The 24,955-nt window shown below is 37.2% G+C and overlaps 1 protein-coding gene across 1 annotated transcript; it reads left to right on the top strand.

Moving 5' to 3' along the window:
* Positions 1-344: 344 nt before the first annotated feature.
* On the top strand, positions 345-715 carry LOC118857386 (60S ribosomal protein L36). Its single transcript, XM_036768075.1, has one exon. It carries the CDS (start codon positions 345-347, stop codon positions 660-662), a length of 318 nt encoding a protein of 105 aa, XP_036623970.1. The 3' UTR covers positions 663-715.
* The last annotated feature ends 24,240 nt before the right edge of the window (positions 716-24,955 follow it).

The following is a 24,955-nucleotide window of genomic DNA, read 5'->3' as shown; positions in this document are numbered from 1 at the left end:
AAAAAAGGATGAAATGGCACTTTGGGTCAGATTTCATCCTGGTGAAATTGAAAATAGCTATCTTTTTTTAAAGAGAAGGAATTAATAGTTGAAACACTGATTGACCTTTAACTAGAACTGTGCAACCAGGCAGTACAATTATCATGATAGTACGGTGCAATCAATTTTACTAAGAAAGAAAAAACCCTGGGCTGCAGGGTAACTGGCTTAACGGTTTTGCAAGAAGTTGGGTCTGATACAAGGCTTCAAGTTGCACTTCAGAAATTTAAAAAATAAAAGGGGAGAGTTCAACGCTCTCTCCTTCCTTCTGCTGCGGCTGCCTTTGGGGCTACGCGCCCGCAGCCATGGCCATCCGATACCCCATGGCCGTGGGCCTCAACAAGGGCCACAAAGTTACCAAAAACGTTTCGAAGCCGCGACACTGCCGCCGCCGTGGGCGCTTGACCAAACACACCAAGTTTGTGAGAGATATGATCCGGGAAGTGTGTGGATTTGCCCCTTATGAGAGGCGTGCCATGGAATTGTTAAAGGTCTCTAAGGATAAGAGAGCCCTTAAGTTCATCAAAAAAAGGGTGGGAACTCACATCCGGGCCAAGAGGAAGAGAGAGGAGCTCAGCAACGTCCTAGCTGCCATGAGGAAGGCTGCTGCCAAGAAGGACTAAACTGGACCCTGCCAATCTTTCCCACTTACCCAATAAAGATTTGACAAATAAAAAAAAAATAAAAAATAAAAGGGGACAGAGTGGTGGTGGTGGTGGAGAAGGACCTTCTTCTACTGTTCACAGGCTGATGAAAACACAGCATAGATATAAAGCGACACAATTCTGGACTGCACTTGGGTTAAATGGAAGGCCCATTTTGCACCAGAATACACTGTTTAGAGCATGGGCAGATGGCAACTCTTTGCTCAACATTTCTAAGCCCATAATGCTGCCTCTTTGTGAACATAGCTAGCTTCAGAAATACATTTGGGTGGTATTTCTCAGCATATACTGAGCAAGCACAACTCAGAACACAGAAAGTAGAGGGAAATGGTGATTCAAGTTATTAAGTACAGGGCCACTGCGACTTGCGATATTGGCAAACTTCTCTTTGTAGAGGAAGTGGAGGGTATACCATCAAAAGCTCCTGCGGTTTAATTAAACTTGTCAAGCTTTTTCTTCCATGGTTTAAGCAGCACCTAAAGAATTATCAAGACTGCCAAAAGGATTGCAAAGAAGAAATTCCTAATTAGCAATGCTCACTTACTATGGGGCAAGAGAGAATTTTCTGAGAATAGAATACTTTTTGAAAACAAGATCTAGAAAGTGGGAGAATTCAGGGATTCTCAAAGTGTTTTCAGTCTATAGGCTTAAGAGGCAAAAGATCCCCTTACCATTATTCTCGTTCTTAAATTGTTGCAGCCTCAAATTAATAATATTCAACTTCTGAATACTTCAGAGAACCGTAATTTCATTATTGTGGGCATCCCCTCTGCCCATGGAGTTATATAATAACTCCTCCATGCCTTGGTGGATGGATTAATGAGCGGACCTTATGTCTCAACCCTCCCCTGCCAAAAACAAAGTAACAAACAAAAATCATCTGAGGATAAGGAGAACCCACTGCTGGTGAGATTCTCCAGATTTACCTAGGCATGTCCTCTTGTGACATATGGTTATTTTGCAGGCCCAGACTTGAAACCTTCCCAGGTTAGTAAGACCCATCTCCAACTGCATCTTACCGGCAATATCTTTGAGAACCAATGGTCCTTTCCATACTACAATAAAATGGTTGAGGACTATAGGTGAAGGAAACAAGTAAACAAATAAATCTCTCAGTGAAATTAACTAGAACAATATTATATCTTTGGATGAGAGCAATGTGATGGGGTCTATTCTTTATCAAATACAATAAGATTTAATACTTGTGAGATGATTATAATTCCATGAAAGAATTACAAGTCAATGATTTCTTCATGGCAGAAAAATATAGAACCAACTGTTGAAAGGACCTCCTAGAGGAGTCTGCCTAACAGTGGTCCTCAGATAACATTTTAAGCATAACTAGGAAAGAGAGGAAAACATCAAAAGTAAGAGTAATAGCTTCTATTTAGCTAGTCATCATTTACTGACTAAGCAGCTATATGGCACAGTGGATAGGGTGCAGTGCCTGGGGGCAGAAGACTCATCTTTGTGATTTCAAATCTAGTCTTAGACACTTACTAGTTGTGTGACTCCGGGCACATCATTTATTCCTGTCTGCCTCAGTATCCTCATCTGTAAAGTGAGCTGGAGAAGGAAATGACAAACCACTCTAGTACCTTTGCTAAGAAAACCTCAAGTGGGGTCACAAAGAGTCAGACACAACTGGAAATGACTCAACAACAAATTTATTGACGATCCACTAATTGCTCCTAGCAGGCAGTAACTGGCTATGTCATTGATAAGTATAAGATATGGATTTGTCTATCAACAATAGCCAGAAAACTGACATTTATTTTAAGTCTGGAAAGAGGCTTGGGTGGGAAAATAATTCCTCCTTAGTACAGCCAAAGCAACATCCTGCAGTAGTATTGTGCCAATTGATTGATTCCTCGGACTGTACAGACTCTGAAGATAGGGTGACATTTACTGTAGTCTAAAGATGGCTGTTGGTGACTATTTTGACTCTCTCCTCCCAAAGAGAGGCTCATGCCACCTGCATGTCCAGGTGGGTGTCTAATAATGCAAATCATTCAATAAAGGAGCAATGTTTTTTGAGTGCCCATGTTATGTATGGCTTTATTTTTAGGAAGAGAGATTTAGGCCCATTTTGAATGTGACTAAAGTGTATAATAAAGAATTTATACTTTTTATATACTCTTGATGGGTTTTTTTGTCCAAGGGGAAGCAATGTTTTTTGTTGAATTAGCCAAATCATTAAGGTTTTATAAGTCTTTGACCCAGACTTCTGTCCTGAGTTTCTTTGTCCTGGGCAAGGTATATATATATATGAAGTTTGCACTGGGCTTCTTTGGAAAAGCTGTTAGCACACATCCCAACTCATAGTATTTAGCCTTGATTGTGTCTCTTAAGCATGGTAGCTAAACTTGACTAGAAGGCAGAAGGCCCACAGAGGTTTCTATTCAGCGTCTCTTGTTTTTTTGGTACTCAGTTCCAAAGCCATGTTTGCAACTCATGTTTCCAGTATGGTGAACATCATGACTCCTATTTCTTAATTATACCTAGAGCTGGTAATATTTACTCAGTGAGCTTCCCAGAATGAGAACTTGACTGTAACCTGGAGTTAGCCTGTGACAGATGAATTCTGTCAAATATTTAAATGCAAAGTGCCTCACTTAATCATAATCTATGTGAAACTGACCAAGAAAAATCTTTGGATTCCCCATAGAGCACTGTTAATTGTTCATCTCTTAAATAATGGCCGTAATTTTAGAATTGTTTGAAAGGAAGAAATTGGGGAAGCAGGTCAATCCTGGGAACTGACAGAATATTGCTGAGTTGAATATACTTATAATCTCTTTCTTTCTGTTGCTGCTCCCTCACCACCATTGCATATCACAAACCACAGCTCCAAGGGGGTTACCTCAGAGATTTTGGATTACTGACTAACATTGTACCACACAATGTAAACTGCTCCCCTAGGAATAGCTGGCTATTTGCTCCTAATTGCAGAAGGAAGTAATAGGTGGCTAGAGTATTCAGTATTCATCTGTAATCTCTTTGGTTCTAAAACAACTGCTATTGCAATACAGTAACCTACATTTTATAGGAAGACTTAAAAAAAAACCTAATAGCATCTACTCCTCCATTCCCTACCCCTCTGTCTCCAAAATCTCTTCTCAGGAGGTCATCACCTTCATCTTGAAAATTATGTCATTTACTAAGACCATTCTCTAATGCAAAATTAATGTTTGTCAACATCCATCTAGGCTCCTCTAGAGGTTAAATGCAGCAGATGAAGGGGCAGTTTTAGCCAGGTCAGCGTAGTCAAACCAAGTGGAGAATTGAAGCAATTATCTGAATGATTCCAGCAAAGCTTCTGCTTTCATTTAATTATTCAGATAATTGCTTCAATTTCCTTTTGTGTTTTGTTGTGGTGGCCTGGCTTAATGTTCAATTTACTTATGAAAGGTGACATGGTTATAAAACCAACAAAGATATAAAGCTCTTACTATATCCAGCTCTTAGAACACAGGCTCTTAGTATGTAGGGACATTTGAAATGTTAGTGGAACCTTTGATTTATTGCATAGACAGTTAGAGCGAGCAAGGGCACCTGTATAAATGGCATGGCTTTGCAACTTAAAACTACAGTTAAATAAGAAATCTGTTTCCTCACATAGGAATGGACTATAATACCCTGACACCCCAGCTGTGTATGTATCTTGCTTATACCTATTTTATACATGTTATCTATACAACGTTAAGCTCTTTGAGGACAGAGGATTCAATTTTTAGTGAGTGCTTAAGAAACAACGTAGCCAACAAACCAGTATCAGTAATACAGTTAAACGCTCCAAATGCGTTAGCATTCAGATTCATAAAGGAAACATTTTTTGCTGTCACAATAGTGACAGGAGCAAAATCACTTTCACAATTTTAGATAAGGCTAACAAAAAGATAGGCAAAAGCGAAATATGGAATTAAATGCATTACTGGAGAAACTAGAGTTAAAAGACTTAAAAGATCTTCTAAATAAGAGAGCAAAAGACTATATATATACTTATCAGAACCAATTTGAACTTTTACAAAAGTTGACTATGTACTGGGAGACAGAGGTTTTGCAAACAAATGTAACAGTTAATAATCCTTTATAGATTATAACACTCTAAAAATAGCAATTGGTTAAGGGACCACAAAAAATAGGCCCGAGTGGAGACTACATTGAAATCTTAAATAATAAGTGAGTCAAAGAACAAATCATAGAAACAATGAATAACTATGTTAGGGAAAATAATGATGATGGGAAAAAATACCAAAATGTCTTAGGTGCAGCTAAAGCAGTCCTTGGGAAAAATAATAGCCATACAAACATATTTTAACAATATGGGAAAAATAGTATTAGTGAATTTAATGTGAATTAGAAAAATAGAAACCCCAAAATAAACAAACATGAAATAAGCACAGAAGAGTAGATATTAAAAATTATAGGGGAAATAGATAAATTGGAAATAAAAATCCTGTAGAAATGATCAAACTAAAGGTGATTCTTTGAAAAGATTAATAAAATTTATAAACTTTTAACTCATCTAATTAAAAAGAAGAAAGCAGAAAATCAAATCAATAACAGCAAAAGACCAAGGAGAAATTACAGCAGAACCAGAAGAAATAAAAGGAATACTAGAAAATATTATGAATTGTCATATGCTAACAAAACTGAGAAACAAAAGAAATAGAGGGATACCTTCAAGAATATAAAATATCCAAACTATCAAAAGACCAGGTAGAAATCTTAAATAACCCAACCTCAGAAAAGGAAATAGATCTAGTTATAAAGGAAGTAGCGAAGTGAGGGGTGGAAGAGGGGCACTCATCTTGATGGATTTATAGGAGAAATTTTAATCAAACTTTTAAAGAATGGCTAGTACCTGTGCTTCATAAATAATTCTCAAAAACTGAGAAAACACCCACCAGAATTCTTTTATGAGACACATATGGTCCTAATACCTAAACCAGAGGAATATAAAATGTGGCAAAGAAGCTATACATTAATGTCATTAATAAACATTGACTTAAAAGTTAGAAAATCCTCATATCAAATAGACTACAGTGATTTATCCAAGAAATCATTTATAATGACCAAGTACGATTCATTTCAAGGAGTCAAGGGTCATTCAACATCACGAAAAAATTAATATAATCATATTAAAAACTATAATATCCAAAACCACCTGATGATCCAAATTGATGGCAAAAAAGCATTTGGCAAAGTACAAACAGTCTTTTACGCTAAAAACCCTATAAAATATAAGCATCGAGGGTCCTTTGTTTAATATAATAAAAATCATACATCTAAAATCAAAAGCAATATCATATGCAATGGGAATACATTGGAACATTTTCTTATAAATACGAGAATGAAGCAAGCATGCACACTTCTTTTACTATTACTTGATATATTTCTGGGAATACCAGCCAACAGCAATAAAACGAAAAAAGAAGAAATTAAAGAAATAAATATAGGTAAAGAGAAGATAAAAATATCTCTGCTTGATGATGATAGGATCTTTTACTTAGAAAATTCTAGGGAATTAGCAACAATACCAGGATAATTAATACCTAAAGTTACAGGGTATAAAAGAAATTCTAAAAATTCAAAAGCATTTCTATGTAACAATAACAAAACCCAAGAAGCAATAATATAAAGGAAAATCCTACTGTAATATTAGGATTGATCTACCAAAGCACATGAAAGACTAGTATAGAGTTAATTACCTACTGTTCCTTAAAGAAATAAAGAATAACATAAATAATTTGAGGAATACTCAATGCTCGTGGCTAGGCTGTGCCAATATGTTAAAGGAATAATGTTACCAAAATTAATTCATACTTTTAGTATTATACCAATAAAATTAGAAAGGAGACATTTTATAAAACTTGACAAAATGATTAAAAAATTCATTTGGAAAAACAAAATATTCATAATATGAAGTGAAATGATGAAAAGAAATAGGAACAAAAAAAGGGATAGCACTTCTAGACCTCAGACTATTTTATAAAGCAGAGATCATCAAAACCATCTAGTACTGGTTAAAGAACAGAAATAGATCAATGGAACAGACTAGACAAGGGATATTCAGAAACAATAAAATTAAATTACCCTGTGTTTGGTAAAATGAAAAACAAATACCTAGAAAAAAATCATTATTTGATTAAAAAAATGGGAAAACTAGAAATCAGTCTGTGAGAAATTAGACCAACACCTTATATCATATTCTACCATATGTTCTAAATGGACACATATTTTTAATATTAAAGATCATATCATAAAAATATTAGAAAATAAATAAATCATATATTCCTCACAACTGTGGCTAGGAGATGTAGTCTTAATCAAGCAAGATTGAGACAATTACCAAATATAAAATAGATAACTTTGATATTTGAAACAGAAATGCGCTTGCAAAATTAATGGACCTACCATTAGAAGGGAAGCAGTCAAGAGGAAAAAAAATCTTTATATCAAGTTCCACTGTTAAAGGTTTAGTTTCCAAGATAAATAAACAACACACACACACACACACACACACACACTCACATTACTAATAGTGATTGTCCAAAAGATAAGTGGTCAAAGGCTATGAACCAACAGTTCTTAAAAGAATGGCAAAGTATTCACATGAGAAAATGCTCCAAATCACTAACCAAAAAAAGAAAGGCAAATAAAACAGCACTGAGGTTTTACCCACACTTTGCAAATTGGTAACAATCAATATTTTAGCAGTTTTGGAAAGAAGGGGACACTAGTATTAAATTGTGAAGGTGTAAAATGGTTCAACCATTTTGGAAAGCAATTTGGAATTACAGAAACATCATGAATAACTTGTCCATACCATTTAAGGCTGACTCTGTTAATGGGTTTATATCCCAAAGAAGCCATCAGAAAAGAGAAAGTTCCCATGTACTCCAAATATTTACAGTATCATTTTTGTGATAGCTAAGAATTGGAAGCAAAGTGGATGCCTATTAGTTGGGAGATGGCTAAACAAATTGTGGTGCAGGAACGTAATGGAATGTTACTGTGTTGTAAGAAATTATTCGTCTGATGAGTATAGAGAAGTGTAAAAGATTTATATGAACTGATGTAAAGAGAAATGATCATAATTAAGAAAACAACATACGAATCAACTACAACAAGTTAAACAGAAAGAACTAGACACTAAAAAATTAAAAGTAAATGTAACAAAATTATAAAGATCAAACAGGGCTTGAATAAAAAGATATAAGAAGACAACCCCAACCTCCCCCTTCGTGGAGGTGAGAGGTCCACAGGTGTTACACATTACAGTTTGTGGACTTTTACAATATGTCAATTAGTTTTTTTTTTTAATTTTCCTCTCTAAAAGATACTCTTTGTCATATGGGATGGATTTCTGGGAGGAGGAGGGAGAGAGATATTTAGCTTAACTATGGTAATGTAAGAAATAGAAAATATCAATAAAAACTCATTTAAGAATGAATTGATTGATAGTCCTTGTTTTAAATCTATGTGCCTACAACACCTTCTCATTTTACTGATGAGGAATTTGAGACCCACACAGATGGCGTGACTTGCTTAAGTTCACACAGGTGGCACCAGAATCTGGAATTCAATGAGGTTTTCTGACTTCAAATCCAGTCTTTCTTCCCCCATGCTATCTCCCTTTCCCCCCTACCCCCAGCCTCCACCAAAAAAATACTACTTAGACCCCTGACTGTAGGCGCAAAAATCTCATTATTGAAAATTGTTCAGTGGAGGTTTGAGAATGCACAATGCTAGCTTTCATTCTCTCTCACACATTTATTCTATCCTTAAGAGAGAAGGAAAGAATCAAAGAAAAATCCTCTATCACTCGTTATAAAGACTTTCAGGATGCCAACCTCTGTAGTTTGAGCACTATGCTGCAATCATTTCAACAGCTGCTGGAAACATGCCTTTGACACCCAAACACCACATGATTTTTTGAATGTGAAGTAACTAAAATCCAACTATTTAGCCTACCTACCACATCACTTTTCTCCTAAATAATTTAACCATCTTATTGTAACACTTTGCACCTATTGATAGTAATACTTTCCCATTAATATGCTATCCAGCATATCATTTTCTGTTAGCACACAACATGTTTATTTTTGGTAAAGAAATAACAGGAATACAAGGGACATTCAACTGTAAACATAAGATTGAATTACAGAACTTGTTATCTAGATGACCTCTAAGGTCCCTTTCAACCTGAAGATATCATGATTCTAATCAATGGAAGGTCTCCCTGTGTATATACAAAACAAAACAAAAAAATAATGATCATTTCTTGACCTTGTGACCCTCAACTCTGGTCAAGTTATAAATGTATTTCTATTATATTAGCTTGAAGTGAGTGTGAAAAATTCAAAGCCATCTGAGGAGTGCTTTTGCTGAGGCAACACTCTTTCTGACATCTCTGAAGGTATCACCCCTGGATCTTAGTTTCAAGCACTTGTATCACTTTGCCCCCACAAAAATGCCGAGGAGCCAATATCTAAACACTTTTCTGTTAGTTGATACGGGGAATATAAATTAATGAAAGGAGCTTTGAGAGTCTTACAGGAGATGATTTGGTAAATCAGGACTCTTCTCCCATGACAACAAGAAACAGAAGATGGTCACACTTTACTTCTGAATGCATTAATTTTTCTTAATCATTTCTAGGATCTAAACATTGAACCGAGGAACATCTCAATCCTTTCATTTTCTAGATTCAGTACACTCTAATTTTCTACAATGGAAAAGGTAATAATTTACTTTAGTTCATTTTTTTAAAAAAGAAATTAATCAAAATTTATGCACAAATTCGGAGAATATATTTTCCTCTGTGTTATTTGATATCTATAAAGACCACAATACACAGACAGGAATAAAAGCTATAGTGGAAGATGGTTATTAAAGATTTGAAGATTTATTTTACCCCCCCAAAAGAGGCTTGACCTTTGCAAGTTGAAAAATCAGTGTGAATTGCAGGGGAATATGTTCTTAAGTTCAACTACAATAACTTGATAGAGATTTGGAGCTGGACGGAACCTAAGAGATCGCTTAGTTCTTACAGCCCCCCCTCCTTTATAATTCAAGAAATTGAAGTCAAAGGAGGTGAAGAAACTAGTCTAAGGTTACATAATATGGGTTGTCAATATCAGAGATCAGATTTGAATCCATTAATATGTGAGGACGGCTGGTTTCATATTTGCATATTCCCCATTAATTGATATTTCAGTAAAATTTGCATAAGTTTAAATCTGGAGTTCATTTTTGCAAATACTTAAATTTTGAATGGAATCCACTGCTAAGAATAAGAATAACCATGAGATGATGTTTCTTTCATCATTGTTAAATCATAGTTCATGACTAAATGTTGTTTAAATATCATTGGCTAGGGGGGCGGAGCCAAGATGGCGGCTGGTAAGCACGGACTAGAGTGAGCTCCGTCCCGAGTCCCTCCAAAAACCTATAAAAATGGCTCTGAACCAATTCTAGAACGGCAGAACCCACAGAACAGCAGAGGGAAGCAGGGCTCCAGCCCAGGACAGCCTGGATGGTCTCTGGGTGAGGTCTATTCCACATGGAGCTGGGAGCTGCGAACGGAGTGGAGCAGAGCCCAGCCTGAGCGGCGTGGACGATCCAGACCAGAAGCCGGGCGGAGGGGGCCCTAGCGCCCTGATTCAGTGAGTTGCGGCAGTTACCAGACCCCTCGACCCACAAACACCAAAGACTGCGGAGAAGGTTAGTGGGAAAAGCTGCGGGAGTGGGAGTGGAAGGAGTTCGCGGTTCAGCTTCCAGCCCCGGGGGCAGTGGAGGTAGGGCAGCTACAGCTGTTGCTGCTTCCAGCTCCAGGCCCACCTGGTGGGAGGAATTAAGTGGCGGATCAGAGCAGGAGTGCAACAGCCTGCTGAAGATCTAAGCCCAGTCTGGACTGGGGGTCCTTGGGGAAGGAGGAGTGCGGCTCTGACAGAGCTGGCACTTCCCCCCCAAACGCAGAACATAGAACTCGTTAGTCTACAAGCAGTCATACCCCACTGAAAAACTCAAGGGTCAAGTCAGTTGGTTGGGAATATGGCCAGGCAGCGAAAACGTGCCCAGATTCAGTCTCACACTTTTGATTCTTTCTTTGGTGACAAAGAAGACCAAAACATACAGCCTAAAGAAGACAACAAAGTCATAGAGCCTACAACCAAAGCCTCCAAGAAAAACATGAACTGGCCCCAGGCCATAGAAGAACTCAAAAAGGATTTGGAAAAGCAAGTTAGAGAAGTAGAGGAAAAATTGGGAAGAGAAATGAGAAGGATGCGAGAAAACCATGAAAAACAAGTCAATGACTTGCTAAAGGAGACCCAAAAAAATACTGAAAAATACACTGAAGAAAACAACACCTTAAAAAACAGACTAACTCAAATGGCAAAAGAGCTCCAAAAAGCCAATGAGGAGAAGAATGCCTTGAAAGGCAGAATTAGCCAAATGGAAAAGGAGGTCCAAAAGACCACTGAAAAAAATACTACTTTAAAAATTAGATTGGAGCAAGTGGAAGCTAGTGACTTTATGAGGAATCAAGATATTATAAAACAGAACCAAAGGAATGAAAAAATGGAAGACAATGTGAAATATCTCCTTGGAAAAACCACTGACCTGGAAAATAGATCCAGGAGAGATAATTTAAAAATTATTGGACTGCCTGAAAGCCATGATCAAAAAAAGAGCCTAGATACCATCTTTCAGGAAATTATCAAGGAGAACTGCCCTGATATTCTAGAGCCACAGGGCAAAATAGAAATTGAAAGAATCCATCGATCGCCTCCTCAAATAGATCCCAAAAAGAAATCTCCTAGGAATATTGTTGCCAAATTCCAGAGCTCCCAGATCAAGGAGAAAATACTGCAAGCAGCCAGAAAGAAACAATATGAGTATTGTGGAAACCCAATCAGAATAACCCAAGATCTGGCAGCTTCTACATTAAGAGATCGAAGGGCTAGGAATGTGATATTCCGGAGGTCAATGGAGCTAGGATTAAAACCTAGAATCACCTACCCAGCAAAACTGAGTATCATGTTCCAAGGCAAAATGTTGATTTTCAATAAAAGAGAGGACTTTCAAGCTTTCTCAGTGAAAAGACCAGAACTGAATAGAAAATTTGACTTTCAAACACAAGAATCAAGAGAAGCATGAAAAGGTAATCAAGAAACGGAAATTGCAAGGGACTTACTAAAGTTGAACTGTTTTGTTTACATTCCTACATGGAAAGATGATGAGTATGATTCATGAGACCTCAGTATTAGGGTAGTTGAAGGGAATATGCATGTATATATATATATATATGTATGTATGTATGCATGTATATATATATATATATAAGTGAATGTGTATGTATGTATATATCTATGTGTATGTGTATGTATGTGTATATGTATATATATGTGTTTATATATATATGGATATATATATATATATATATATATATATGTAAAAGAGAGAGAGCAGACACAGGGTGAGTTGAAGATGACGGGAAGATATCTAAAAGAAATAAAATTGAATTAAGGGATGAGAGAGTAACATACTGAGAGAGGGAGATAGGGAGAGATAGAATGGGGTGGATTATCTCGCATAAAGGTGGCAAGAGGAAGCAGTTCTATGGGAGGAGGGGAGAGGGCAGGTGAGGGGGGAATGAGTGAACCTTGCTATCATCAGATTTGGCCTGAGGGGGAATACCATACATACTCATTTGGGTGTCTTACCTCACAGGAAAGAAGAGGGAGGAAGATAAAAAAAAAATAAAAGGGGGGGGGATGATGGAGGAGAGGGCAGATGGGGGTGGAGGTAATCAAAACAAACACTTTGGAAAGGGGACAGGGTCAAGGGAGAAAATTCAATAAAGCGGGATGGGTTGGGAAGGAGCAAAATGTAGTTAGCCTTTCACAACATGAGTATTGTGGAAGGGTTATACATAATAATACATGTGTGGCCTAGGTTGAATTGCTCAACTTCTTAGGGAGGGTGGGTGGGAAAGGAAGAGGGAAGAGAATTTGGAACTCAAAGTTTTAAAATCAGATGTTCAAAAACAAAAAAAAGTTTTTGTATGCAACTAAAAAATAAGATACACAGGCAATGGGGCGTAGAAATTTATCTTGCCCTACAAGAAAGGAAGGGAAAAGGGAATGAGAGGGGAGGGGTGTGATAGAGGGGAGGGCTGACTGGGGAACAGGGCAACCAGAATATAAGCCATCTTGGAGTGGGGGGGAGGGTAGAAATGGGGAGAAAATTTGTAATTCAAAATGTTGTGAAAATCAATGCTGAAAACCAAATATGTTAAATAAATAAATTGCATTTAAAAAAATATTCATTTCAAAAAAAAATATCATTGGCTAAAATGGTTTTCCTTGTTTTTAAGCTTTTCAGTGCCTCTTAGAAAGCAGTTTATAGATGCATTTAGAAAGGAAATATGTGTAGGTACGGAGCATTGAAATTACTTTTCTCTGTATTCTCCTCTCATTCTGTTAAAAAAAGAAAAAGACAATTACCACTGTTTTTGTCTGTTAGGATGAATATCCTTTGGGATCCACTAAACTGTTATCAGTCCATAACACTTTAGATAGAATTATTTTACTAGCCTAGGGGTCAGTAGGATTGTTCCTTGGTGATGAATTCCTTGGCTATATAACTGATGAAAAAAGAAAACCATAAAATATCTCTTGGTCTGGTGTAGCCCATTTCATTTCTTCAGTGATAGTGCCAAAATGGCAGAAAGTGTGTATGGAGGTGCATAATTTGCAAGAATAATAGTTCTTAGCCTGCCAAAAACATTAACGTAGCCAATGGTACTCTAAATGTGTCTTATCCAATGACCATGAGTGGATATAGTACCAACATAATGAATTGTATTATTCATGAGAATTGTGCTATAAAGAGAATGAGAAGAGAAAATAGATTTTCATCTGAATATTATAATGAATCAGAGGTTCTCCTTAGAGAAGCAAATATAGGAATAAGTGGACTTGATTTTATTGTGCACCCAAAGGCAAAAGGGAACCTCATATCATATGACATTTAGTCATTTTATATTGTAGTGTGCATGGTATACATTTGCCAAAAGACTGCCTTGAAGATGATTTTAAGGAAAAAATGGGCATAGGTCATCTGCCATAGAATGTAGCGTCTGTGAGGGTAGGTATTATTTACTTTTTGTCTTCATGTCCCCAGTTTCCAACCACAGTACATGAATATACATGGCTGTGCTACATAACTGCTTACTGAATTGTATCAGTGAGTAAAAATAAATAAAAAATATGATTCAAGAGAAAGGAATGAGAGAAGACAAAAACTCATAGATTATATAATATTCTCATGAGTACTTTCTTATGAAAGGGAATTGCTGAGGCTTGTACACAGCAAGGATTGGATAGCATCACAAAAAGGAATTTATTGTATCTTAATAGAAAGGAAATTACTTAGTAGTAGAATGGGAATCATTGCTGAAACAACTATCTTTATGTAGCCAGTTTATGAACTTGTTAGAGCAAAGATAAAAATTATGCTTCTAGAATAAGACTCATAATAAGAAAAATATGTAGAATTTAATTAACCAGCTCTAGTCTGACCCAGTGAAGTAAGACATTGATTCCAAAAATGGAAAATAAATGGAAAAAATGAAAATGACATTGATTAAAATAATTTCATATAGAAGTTTAACCACTGTATGGTTAACCACTGCCAAAATAAGAAGACCAAAAAGCCTCAAAATTTCCCTAGTAAGCAAACATTTGATTTATTTGTGAAGCAGAGAGATGTGGCAGACAAAGGTAATACCAGTCTAGGATATAGTTCCATTTGTAAAACCTTATAGAGAAAGATGGTGGAAGATTATGAGCAACATAAAACCCAAAGAAGTGATGGAATGAAAAACCAGTTTAAAGAAAGCTTAAAAAATCCACTCAAGTAAAGTCAGCCTGAGGTCATTCTAGATTGAAACTGGAAAAGGATGCAAAAAAATGAATGATGAAAGGTTTCTTTGAAGAGTTTTTTTCCGTCTAAATTTTTTTTCAATTATTTATTTATTTATTTTTAGTTTACCACACACAGTTCTACATAATTTTGAGTTCCAGCTTTTCTCCCCTCCCTCCCCCCTCCCTCCCCAAGACAGCATGGAATCTCATATAATTACCATGTATAACTTCGCATTGAATTAATTTATACACTAGTCAAGTTGTGGAGAAGAATTATGACCAATGGAATGAATCATGAGAAAGAAGAGACAGAACCAAAAAAAAAAAAACCAAAAACAAAAAGAGAAGCAAAAAAGGCGAGCATGAAGTGCGCCTCAATCTGTATTCAAACTTCACAGTTCTTTCTCTGGATGAAGATAGCATTCTCCACCGTGAGTCCCCTGGAGTTGTCCTTGCACCTTATATTGCTGAGAAGAGCGAAGTATGTCAGGGTTGGTCCTCACGGAGTCCGTATATCTGTGGTTGTGTACAATGTTCTCCTGGCTCTGCTCCGCTCACTCAGCATTATGTCGTGTAGGTTTTTCCAGGTTGTTACGAAGTCCGTATCATCCCCATTTTGTATGGCACGATAGTATTCCATTACCTTCATATACCACAGCTTGTTCAGCCATTCCCCAATTGATGGGCATCCCTTTGATTTCCAATTCTTGGCTACCACAAAAAGAGCCGCTATAAATATCCTTGTACATATGGGTCCTTTTCCCGCTTGCGTGATTTCTTTGGGATACAACCCTAGAAGTGGTATTGCTGGGTCAAAGGGTACGAACATTTTTATAGCCCTTTGGGCATAGTTCCAAATTGCTCTCCAAAATGGCTGGATCAACTCACAACTCCACCAGCAATGTAACAATGTTCCAATTTCCCCCCATCCTTTCCAGCATTTATCATTTTCCTGTTTTGTTATTTTAGCCAATCTGACAGGACAGATGTGGTATCTAAGAGTTGTTTTGATTTGCATTTCTCTAATCAGTGGTGATCCAGAGCATTTTTTCATATGTCTTTGAAGAGTTTTGTAAGAAACTTTTTACCCTTAAGGACAGTGAAAACACCACATTTAGACTCTACTCTCAGAAATCTAACAAACTTCTTGAAGTGGAAATGACACCAAAGAAGAAAAAAAGATGGGAAAAAGCTTCAGGTCTAGACCAGGTATATAGGATAGAGGTCTGTGCTGGGGGTAACTGTTAAGGTAATTAGAGTGGGACATTTTTTACACTGTTTTCTCTTTTGGAATGATGAGGTAATCAAGTACCTTTGATGAGTTTTGCTTTTCATAAGTACTGGCAAGCAAAGTGAACTTTTTGTTGTCTTTGTTTTGCAGTGCTTCTCAGCACTAAGGAATCTTTGATTGAATGGGGAATCTTTGATGACCTGTTTATGTCAAGGGAAGGCCTAGTTCACATGGGTTTGAGTCCCATGGTTGTGATTCCCTCTGACCCTGAGCAAACATTTAAGTCACAAGAAGGCCCAAGTCATGTGGGTTTGAGTCATATGGTTGTGACACCCTTTGGCTCTGAAGAAGTGTATATAAACTCAGAGGTTGGCGTTTTGCCTTTGGAGGCATACTCATCGAAAGAGAGTTGTTGAGAGACTCTGGGTAGCCATGGAAGTAGCTCCCCCTCCCTTTGAAAACCCAGATGTTAGTGCTTCTCTCTGGTAACTATGTATGTGTTGTGATTTGGTCAGACAGATAAAAACCTGTCTGTTGATCTGTTTGTAATTTCTGTTTGTATTTGCTCTGAAGTTCAAGGCGGTCACTTTTCCCCCTGAACTAAGGGAATGGTATATGTATGTTTAATTAAAGTAAGATTGTTAACCCCTTAAAGTTGCTTTCCTTAGAAAAGCAGATCAAAGGACCTGTGCTAGCAGCCCTCCTCTGTGCTCTTGTTGGTCTTGTTGGGTCTTTCACCTCCACAGCAGCTGCTAGCAACATTGTTGTTACAGTAATGCAATTTTGAGAGTACTAAGAGGAGGATTCTTAAGTTATTGGGAAAAAAGGAAAATATCAAAGGCTTAATAAATAACAAAAAAACCAGGCCTTGTCACAAAAAATATACGTTAGAGAACAATTGCTAAATTCCCAACATGACAGGTCTACTTTCCCATCTTTCTAAGATTCTTATTAGACTAATGTACACGTGCATTGAAAGTATTTTTTATGATGATATTTGAAGGGAATGGACAGGCTCTCTCAAATGATATTCCACAGAAAATCATGATATAATCACCAAATTACCTCAAAAAATATAGGGAAACGTTATTGTTTTATTTTTATTTTCTGTCAAATATATACATATATATATATACAGATATATATATATATATAATACCTATATATACACACACATACACACATACAATTATATATGCATACATATATATATATGTATATATACATACATATATGACTCTCAACAAGGTGTGTTCCATATATTTGTGCAAAGTATATACAAAGCCCTGTCCCTTTAAAGCATGTTGCTTTCAAATGTTGTGCGTTAGTGATAAATATGTTGGAAAAAGTATTTCTTCTTGAAGAAAAAGAGTTAAATCATTTGATAAAGTAAATGTTAGCTAACTAATAAGCTAGTTAAGCACTTTCTATGTGTCATTAAGGTACCGAATCTTTCATATGTGATCAGTTTTTTGCCTGAAAGGAACAAGGGTGATGGGAGGGGAACTCTTTCATTTAATGAAAACTGCTAAAATATGTGTAAAGAAAAACAGTTGGGAGAAGAGACTGGGGAACTCTGGGACTGAATATGAACTGTGGCATTTTAAAAACATATAAAAGATGTAGGCGATTTCTCATTTGTGTATAAATGTTTTGGTAATTTAAAGGTATAGAGAAAGAACCTTTATATCCTAAAAAGTGATAAAATGTGAGTGTGAATTAGCATAGTTTTCAAAGACACAGATTGAGATGGAAGACTTTTGAGAACTGATTAATGGGGAGAGCTGTAGGGCATTGTGTTCCCTCAGCTCATTTGTATGCAACTGTTTTTAGACAGGGTAAAACACAAAAAGTGAAAAATCATATAACTGAAACCAAGGGATGAATAAAAGAGGACCATTGATTCCATTGGGGAGATCTGTTGAGTTTTTACTTCATAAGTATGAGAAGCTGGTGATTTCAGCCACTGAGTGATGCAGCTCAGAGATTTAAGCCATTGCAAGTGTTCGTGGTAAAGAAACTGAAGACTGACAGGAGAGAAAAGACTAAGCAGCATATTGAGAAAGTATAGGAAAAAGAATCCTCCTCTACCTGCTGTGGCAGAATGCTGCAGCACCAATAAGCCAAAGAATTAAAGATTTGAGGAAACTGGGGCAAGGCACTAGGGGATGTCTGCTGCTTCACCAAGTCGGATGGACAGGAGACTAGCATGCAATGGAAGTCGATTCTCTCTCTTCCCCTTATCCCCTGCTGAAGTGATATGACACATGGACAATATTAGTGTATAACACAAAGAGACATATCCTCACCAAAGATGTTTGTGGCTGCAATGGTTGAGATCTAGCCCAGTATACAAGTCAAAGAGGGCAAGGAAGGATAGGCAGCCAAGTAGTGATACAGTAGATAAAATCTAGGACCTATAGTCAGGAAGACATGAATTCAAATTTAGCCTTATACACTTACTGGATGTTTGATCCTGGGCAATTCACTTAACCTCAGTGTGCTTAACTGTAAAATAGGGATAATAGCACCTTCCTCTCAGAATGGTTATGAATATCAAAGGAAATACATGTATCTCAGTGCTTAGCATATATTAGGCATTTAAAAGCCTTTCTTTCCTTCCTTCTTTCTTTCCTTCTCTTGTGGTCTACAGACTACCAAGGCATCCATGTATAAATTTCAGGGGGTCCATGAACTTGGATGGGAAAAAAATCAAGTCAAATCAAATCAACAAATGCTATGTGCCAGGCACTGTTCTAAATACTGGAGATACAACTATAAATAAAAAGAAAAAATAATCTTTGCCTCAAGGAGCTTACATTCTTGTGGCAAAAGACAATACCTAAAAAGGAGCTGTACATTTGGAGTGGTGATACCTATGTTAGGGGAGGGTAGCAAAATCTGGAGAGTGAAGTTTGGCTAGTATTAGCTCTTTCTCAAAATATGGAGGTTATGAGGGAAACTCACCCATGGGAGAAGGGGGATGCAGGAATGGAAGAAAGCAGCTGAAGAATGGCAACAAAAATTCCAGGAGGGAAAATACTTGGACCTCAGTTGAGGATGAGAAAAATGATAACCAGTATCATCTGGCACTTGGGCATATCTGTCAATTTAGCTTGGTCAGTTATGGAAAAGTAGGGGATTGTTGGTTTGTTGGTATAGATTCAGAGCTAGAAAGCAAATTAGTAAAGGGGAAGCAGCCATGAAAGAAGTATAACATATATGCCATAATTGGAAGAGGCATTGGAAGAAGAGGATGAAAAGATATGGCAAGGCAGATCTATCATATATAGACAAGCCAGAAAGGGCAAAAAAATTTTGAAGGGATCAATGCATATGTATCTCCTAATGTTGTGTGAGAGTTCCCAGGTCCTAAGCCCTGGATGAGACACAGACAGAGAAGAGTGCTTCTTGTTGCTAGTTTGGGAGGATGTTTTCCCATAATATAGCTAAGATATAGGGGAAGCAAACAGTAGGACACCAAAGTAGAAATTTTGAGAAAATATACTCAATTGAAAAGTTACAAATTTGTAGATTAAACACGGGCCAATATTTTTAAAAGTTTGTCACATGTAGAATTCTCCAATAATTCTCATTTAATTTTTATTATTAATGTAATTAGCACAGTGACTGACACAAAGTTGACTTAATAAATGTTTCCTGAATGACATTATAATATATCAAAGCTCCTATTACAATATGTTGTCTATTTCTTTGCTGTTTTCTTTTTTGCTCCTATAAAGCAAAAGTTCTTAACTTGTGATCTGTGAACTTGTTATTTTAATACAGGGCTGTCCAACCTTAGGTTTTTATTGAAATAATAGACAATATATTTTGATCTGCCATTTTAGTGAGAGCTCTGCAGTAGCTCGGCTTCGTTTATTAAAGCATTTATGTAAATTTCTATGCTTATAGGCATGCCGCATAAATCATGCTGCTGGCCCCATGCTGCCCTTGGGCCACATTTTGGACAGTCCTGTTTTAATATACTAACTATATTCCAATATAATTGATTTACTTTGTAATTCTATATCTTTTATTTTATGCATTTAAAAACATTATTCTGAGAAGAGGTGCATAGGCTTCACTAGACAGGCAAAGGGGTGCATTACATATAAAAGATTAGAATTCCTTCTTTAAACAACATATAGGCAGATCTCTAATGGTAAAGGAAATTTGCATCATCTCACCTAGATTCCCATTTCTATGACTCTTACCTCAACACTTTAAGGTTCTGTAGTTTCAACAGTGTAACTACCCCTTCCATCAGGGCAGATTTCAGCCTTCTTTATACCTTAATAGATAGTATGCTGTTGCCAATGAAATTTCACTATTTTACAGCCGAACTGATAATGAATCTCAAGTTAGTGAGGATGATTTTTGGACAACGTATAGCAACATGTCCCTTGTGCTGGACTAGAAGTGTTTCCAGCTTGATAGAGCTGCCAGAACTTTAATTCTATAGGCTACTTCATTTTATTGTTCTTCACTTTATTGTGCTTTGTGGATATTGCTTTTCCTTCCTTCCCTTTTCCTTTCTTCTTTTCTTCCTTTCTTTCATCCTTTCTTTCTACAAATTAAAGTTTTGTGGTAACCATGAGTCCAGTGTGTCTCTTGGTGCCATTTTTGGTCATTGGTTTTTTTTATTCTTCTAGCTCATGTTTGCATTTTCCCCCCTGGCTTTTAAATTTGATTTCTGCTTCTGAGGCCCAGGGGGCACTGACCCAGACTTCTTGTGCTGGGGGCTAGGGGACTGGTTACTGGTTTTCTGTGCCAGGGCCTCATGTGCTGGCAGCTGGATGTTGTAATAGTCTGGTTGTTTACCTGGTGCTGAGTTGGAGTGGGTATGTACCTGGTGTTGGTGCTTACCTGGTCCTCTACCCTGGGGCTCAGGATCTCCCACTGGTCCACTGAGGTGGGGCTTGCTCTTGGCTTGCAGGAACACCTTCTCTCCTGTAAGTGTCCCCTTCAGCCACAGCAAGAGGGACCTTTCCTCTTAATCCCCCTAGCCTCTCAAGCTAAAAGACTGCCTGTACCCCATCTTTCTGCTGGCTCCACTATTCTAGGATTTTTCCTGGGGCAATATTCTTTGGGTTTTTCAAGGTCAACAAGGGAGGGTGAGAGTCACTTACTGCTTACTCTGCCATCTTGGCTCCCAGAGGTTTAAATAGTTGACTTTCAAATATTCATTCTGTGGGCTGATAGCCCCAGGAGTAGCTGTTACTGTTGACACAGGCCCTGTGAAGGACTGTGCTTCTCTCTCACCCAGTTCCAACAGGACCTCCCTCCCCTATTGCACACTTACTAGACTATAGTACAGTCCAAAATAACTTTTATATTCCCTGGGAAGTCAAAAAAATCATGTGACCTCTTATTGAGATAACTGCCTTCACTGTGGTGGCCTGGAACTTAATCCATAATGTCTCTGAGGTATGCCCGTACTAGCATAGACATTGAGAATGCAGCACCATCTCCATGTCATGATGTGACATCAAAGTGGACTTTAGCACACTTCTTAGTGTACAGTTCTGTAATCAATATTGTATTGTTCTTATTAGGTGAGAGACAACATGACAGAATGAATAGATAGAGCTAACTTTGGAATCCACATCCTATCTCTGCCACATAGGGAGGGGCGGTGGGAATCTGGTTAACTCACTTAACCTCTCAGTACCCTAGGCAATGCCTGAAGACCAGAATTTGTGGAGTAGCTGATCTCTACTGATAGAGAAAATTCTTTACTGTAAGGCTCTTATGCCTACAAAATCACCAGTTCTGGTACGTACATACGTATATACACCACAGTGCACACATACATGTGTTCACAATGCATCTATGTATATGCATAAATGTGATATGTTTACATACGTGAACATGTATGCACACATATGTGCATTTACCACATATGTACACATATGTATATATATTGTGTATTACACATATTTAAGACATATGAGCCTAAGTATAACTGTTTATGGATCTTTGAATATGAACAGTGTAACAAATTCCAAACAAACAAAACCTCTCCTAGGATTTCAAATAACTCAAGATGTGTGAAGTAGAGTATTGTGTCAAAGGGGAGGGAAGAGAAGATAGACATATACTCTCCCAGTTCTTTCAAGGATAAATCCTATGTTTAGCAGAAGTTTCCATACTATGAGAGTCATTCTATTTTGATTGATCCTTTTTAACCAGGGAAAGAAGTTCTTACTCTAGAACATTCTTTGCTTCCTTATATGCTTTGTCTCTTGTTCTTATAAATTCTGTAATTCTTACTACAGATGTGGTATTCACATATTGGCATTCTATACCATAATAGTGCTTCACCTAACAGATTATGCTGTCATGGTGTCTTAAGATTTGCAAAGCATTTTATGTTAGTTTATTTAAATTTTCACCAAAACAAAGCAAAAGAATACTGTTAGGTTAGTTGCTGCTCTTGCTATCTCCATTTTTTAGATAAGAAAACTGAGGCTCAGAGTGGTTCAGTGATATGCTTAGGGTGACCTAGCTAACAAATGTCTGGGCCAAGATTTGAACTCAGAGCTTCCCCATGCCAGCTCCAGGATTCCATCCAATTGACCATGCTGCCACTTCAGCCAAGTGCTTATTCCATGATATTTTTTCCCATCTCCCGCCTTCTTCTCTAACAATGTTATACCCTTGGGATAAACTTGGGGAGCCAACATTGTGGGATATATAAACATAAATCGTCATATAGCCTTTTCAGTTCATAGCACCTTTGCCCCAGGGACTGATCCAACTAAACACCATCTGCTAGACTCCCATGTGTTCTCCTGACTCCTCTCCTTGCCATCAACTGAATTTTAATGGATCATAGCCAGAAACATCCAGATAGCAAAAGTGCTATGGGACTTCTTTTCCATTAGTGACTGTCTACTGTCTCCTGTTGCATGCTGGTCAACACTATTTTGAAAAGTGCATCAAGATTTGTACATTGGGATCTATGGAGCTAAGTGTTCTATACACTAATGAATGAATAGATGGAAAGTATAATGAATCTACAGTAAATATGAGTGCCGCATAGGTCATCCTATTACAGTAAAAGGATACTCAAATGCCACTTATTTTTCTCATATTGCAGTCAGATATTTTGTTTTCACCTTCTAGTAAGATATGATAGTTTGTTTGCTTGTCTTAATGCTATGAACAACTTCTGTTCTCTCCCTGTCCAGATTACTAACTCAAATGCTCTTGCTCATAAATGTGAGGAGGTGGGTGGGTGGAGAAAAGCTTGAATATTGCATAACTTTAAAAAAAAGTCATTGTTCTGAATCATAAAACTGCCAAAAAGTTAAATTGTGCGTCAAGGAATGAATTTATTTAAAGAAGATAAAGGACTTAGTTTTCTCAAAGTCTCTGATAGAGATGCTAAATCAAACCCCAAATCTAAAGTAGCAGATATGAGATGTCAGACTTATGGATTGTACATTTATCTCCTCCTCTTGAAATAACTTGGTGCAGAACAAGGGAGGAAAGAGTCAGCCATAATTAAGATGCAATGACTAAATCTGCATACTCTTTACTTTTGACGGGACTGTTGGAATCAGTCCCTTAAGTCTCTGTGTACTGTGGAGGAAACTTTAGGATGGGCAGAGGAATGGGCTTGGGGGCAGGGAAAGCAAAATGTGATATTATTTGTATCTCATTTTTCTCTTGTTTTCCCCTAACATTTACTTCTCCAGGTAGCAAATGCCTTTGGGGAAACATTCTGAAGAAGACATGAATTTTTCTACTTACCTTCTATTATAGCATTTTTGGGAAAAAAATCTCCATAAAGCCTAAATTAGTATAAAGGACATAATTTCTCCTTTTACATCCAAATGCATTCATTACTACCAAGTGAGGTAAATGAAGACCTAGGAGCCTGGATAGATATTTTGTGGGATTTCCCTAAACCCTAAATACCCGTAATTCTCAGGCCACATGAATTTCTTGTTAGATGGTGGTCCCTCTGAAAGAGGAGAAACAATTTAGGCAAAAATACGTGTTCTTAGCACAGGGAAATACCAATTCAATTTCAACCATCTGAAAAATTGCTCAATTAAAGTCCATTTTCTGAATGCAAGTGATTGCACATCATGGAATAACTCCCTCTCCACAACCTTTCCTGCAGTAGAGCTGATAAGGAGCTGGCTGACATGTGTTTGTACAAATAGATCTGCTAATGTACAGATCCCAGGGTAGACCTCTGTACTCAAAAGGCTTATGTTGATTTTGGACCATCCTTGGATGTTCGTGGCATTCAAAAAATTACATGTGTCATGCATTCATAATGTATCTGCTTTAGGCCAACATTCTGAAATCTTAAGAAAAGAAAAAATTGACCAACATGGATGAGCCACAAAATGCATTTTTTCAAAAATTGGCATAACTTAGAAAAGGGGTGGTTGGAGTAGGAGATATAGTAAAGCTGGGTACCAGACTTTATTATATAGAGAGTAACAGTATTCTGGGAAGGTTAAGAATTAAAAACCTGTGTTGGAGCCCTTGGGTATAAAAATACAATGCATCATCACCTCATTGTCTTTAGACATTTGTATCAATTTGAAAATGGGTAAAGTGAGTTTGAACTTCATCCAAGTGTTTGTGAGTTCAAAGCAGATGCAATTTATTCATGAGAGAAGATGAATAGTAGATGGGCAGAGCTCTCATTTATTCTTACAAAAGCAGTGTGCTCTACAGGAGAAAGCAAATGGCTAGGATTCAAGAGAACCTAAGTTCTATTTCTGCTATTGACTGATTTTAGACAACTAACTGCTTCAGCCTTTATGGGTCTCAGTTTCCTCATATTTAAAATGGGAGCAATCACACCATATTAATAACCTAAAAATAATTATAAGAAAGAAATTATTTAATATACATGGAATTATTTTGCAAAAGTATACAATGCTATAAAATTTATAAGGGATTACTACTGGGTAGTACTGAGAAGCATATTATGCTTTTACTTTTGAGTTATAGCATGCTAAAAGACTGGAGTGGGCTTGTAATTTGTGAAATTCTCTCCACCTTCTGCTTTCTTTTGGCACCTAACCTCTTGGTGCCACTGATGAGAT

The sequence above is a fragment of the Trichosurus vulpecula genome, chromosome 7 (genome assembly GCF_011100635.1).
Source record: "Trichosurus vulpecula isolate mTriVul1 chromosome 7, mTriVul1.pri, whole genome shotgun sequence".
NCBI lineage: Eukaryota > Metazoa > Chordata > Mammalia > Diprotodontia > Phalangeridae > Trichosurus > Trichosurus vulpecula.
The sequence above is the reverse complement of the archived record's forward strand: the minus strand, read 5'-3'. Positions and strand labels throughout refer to the sequence as shown.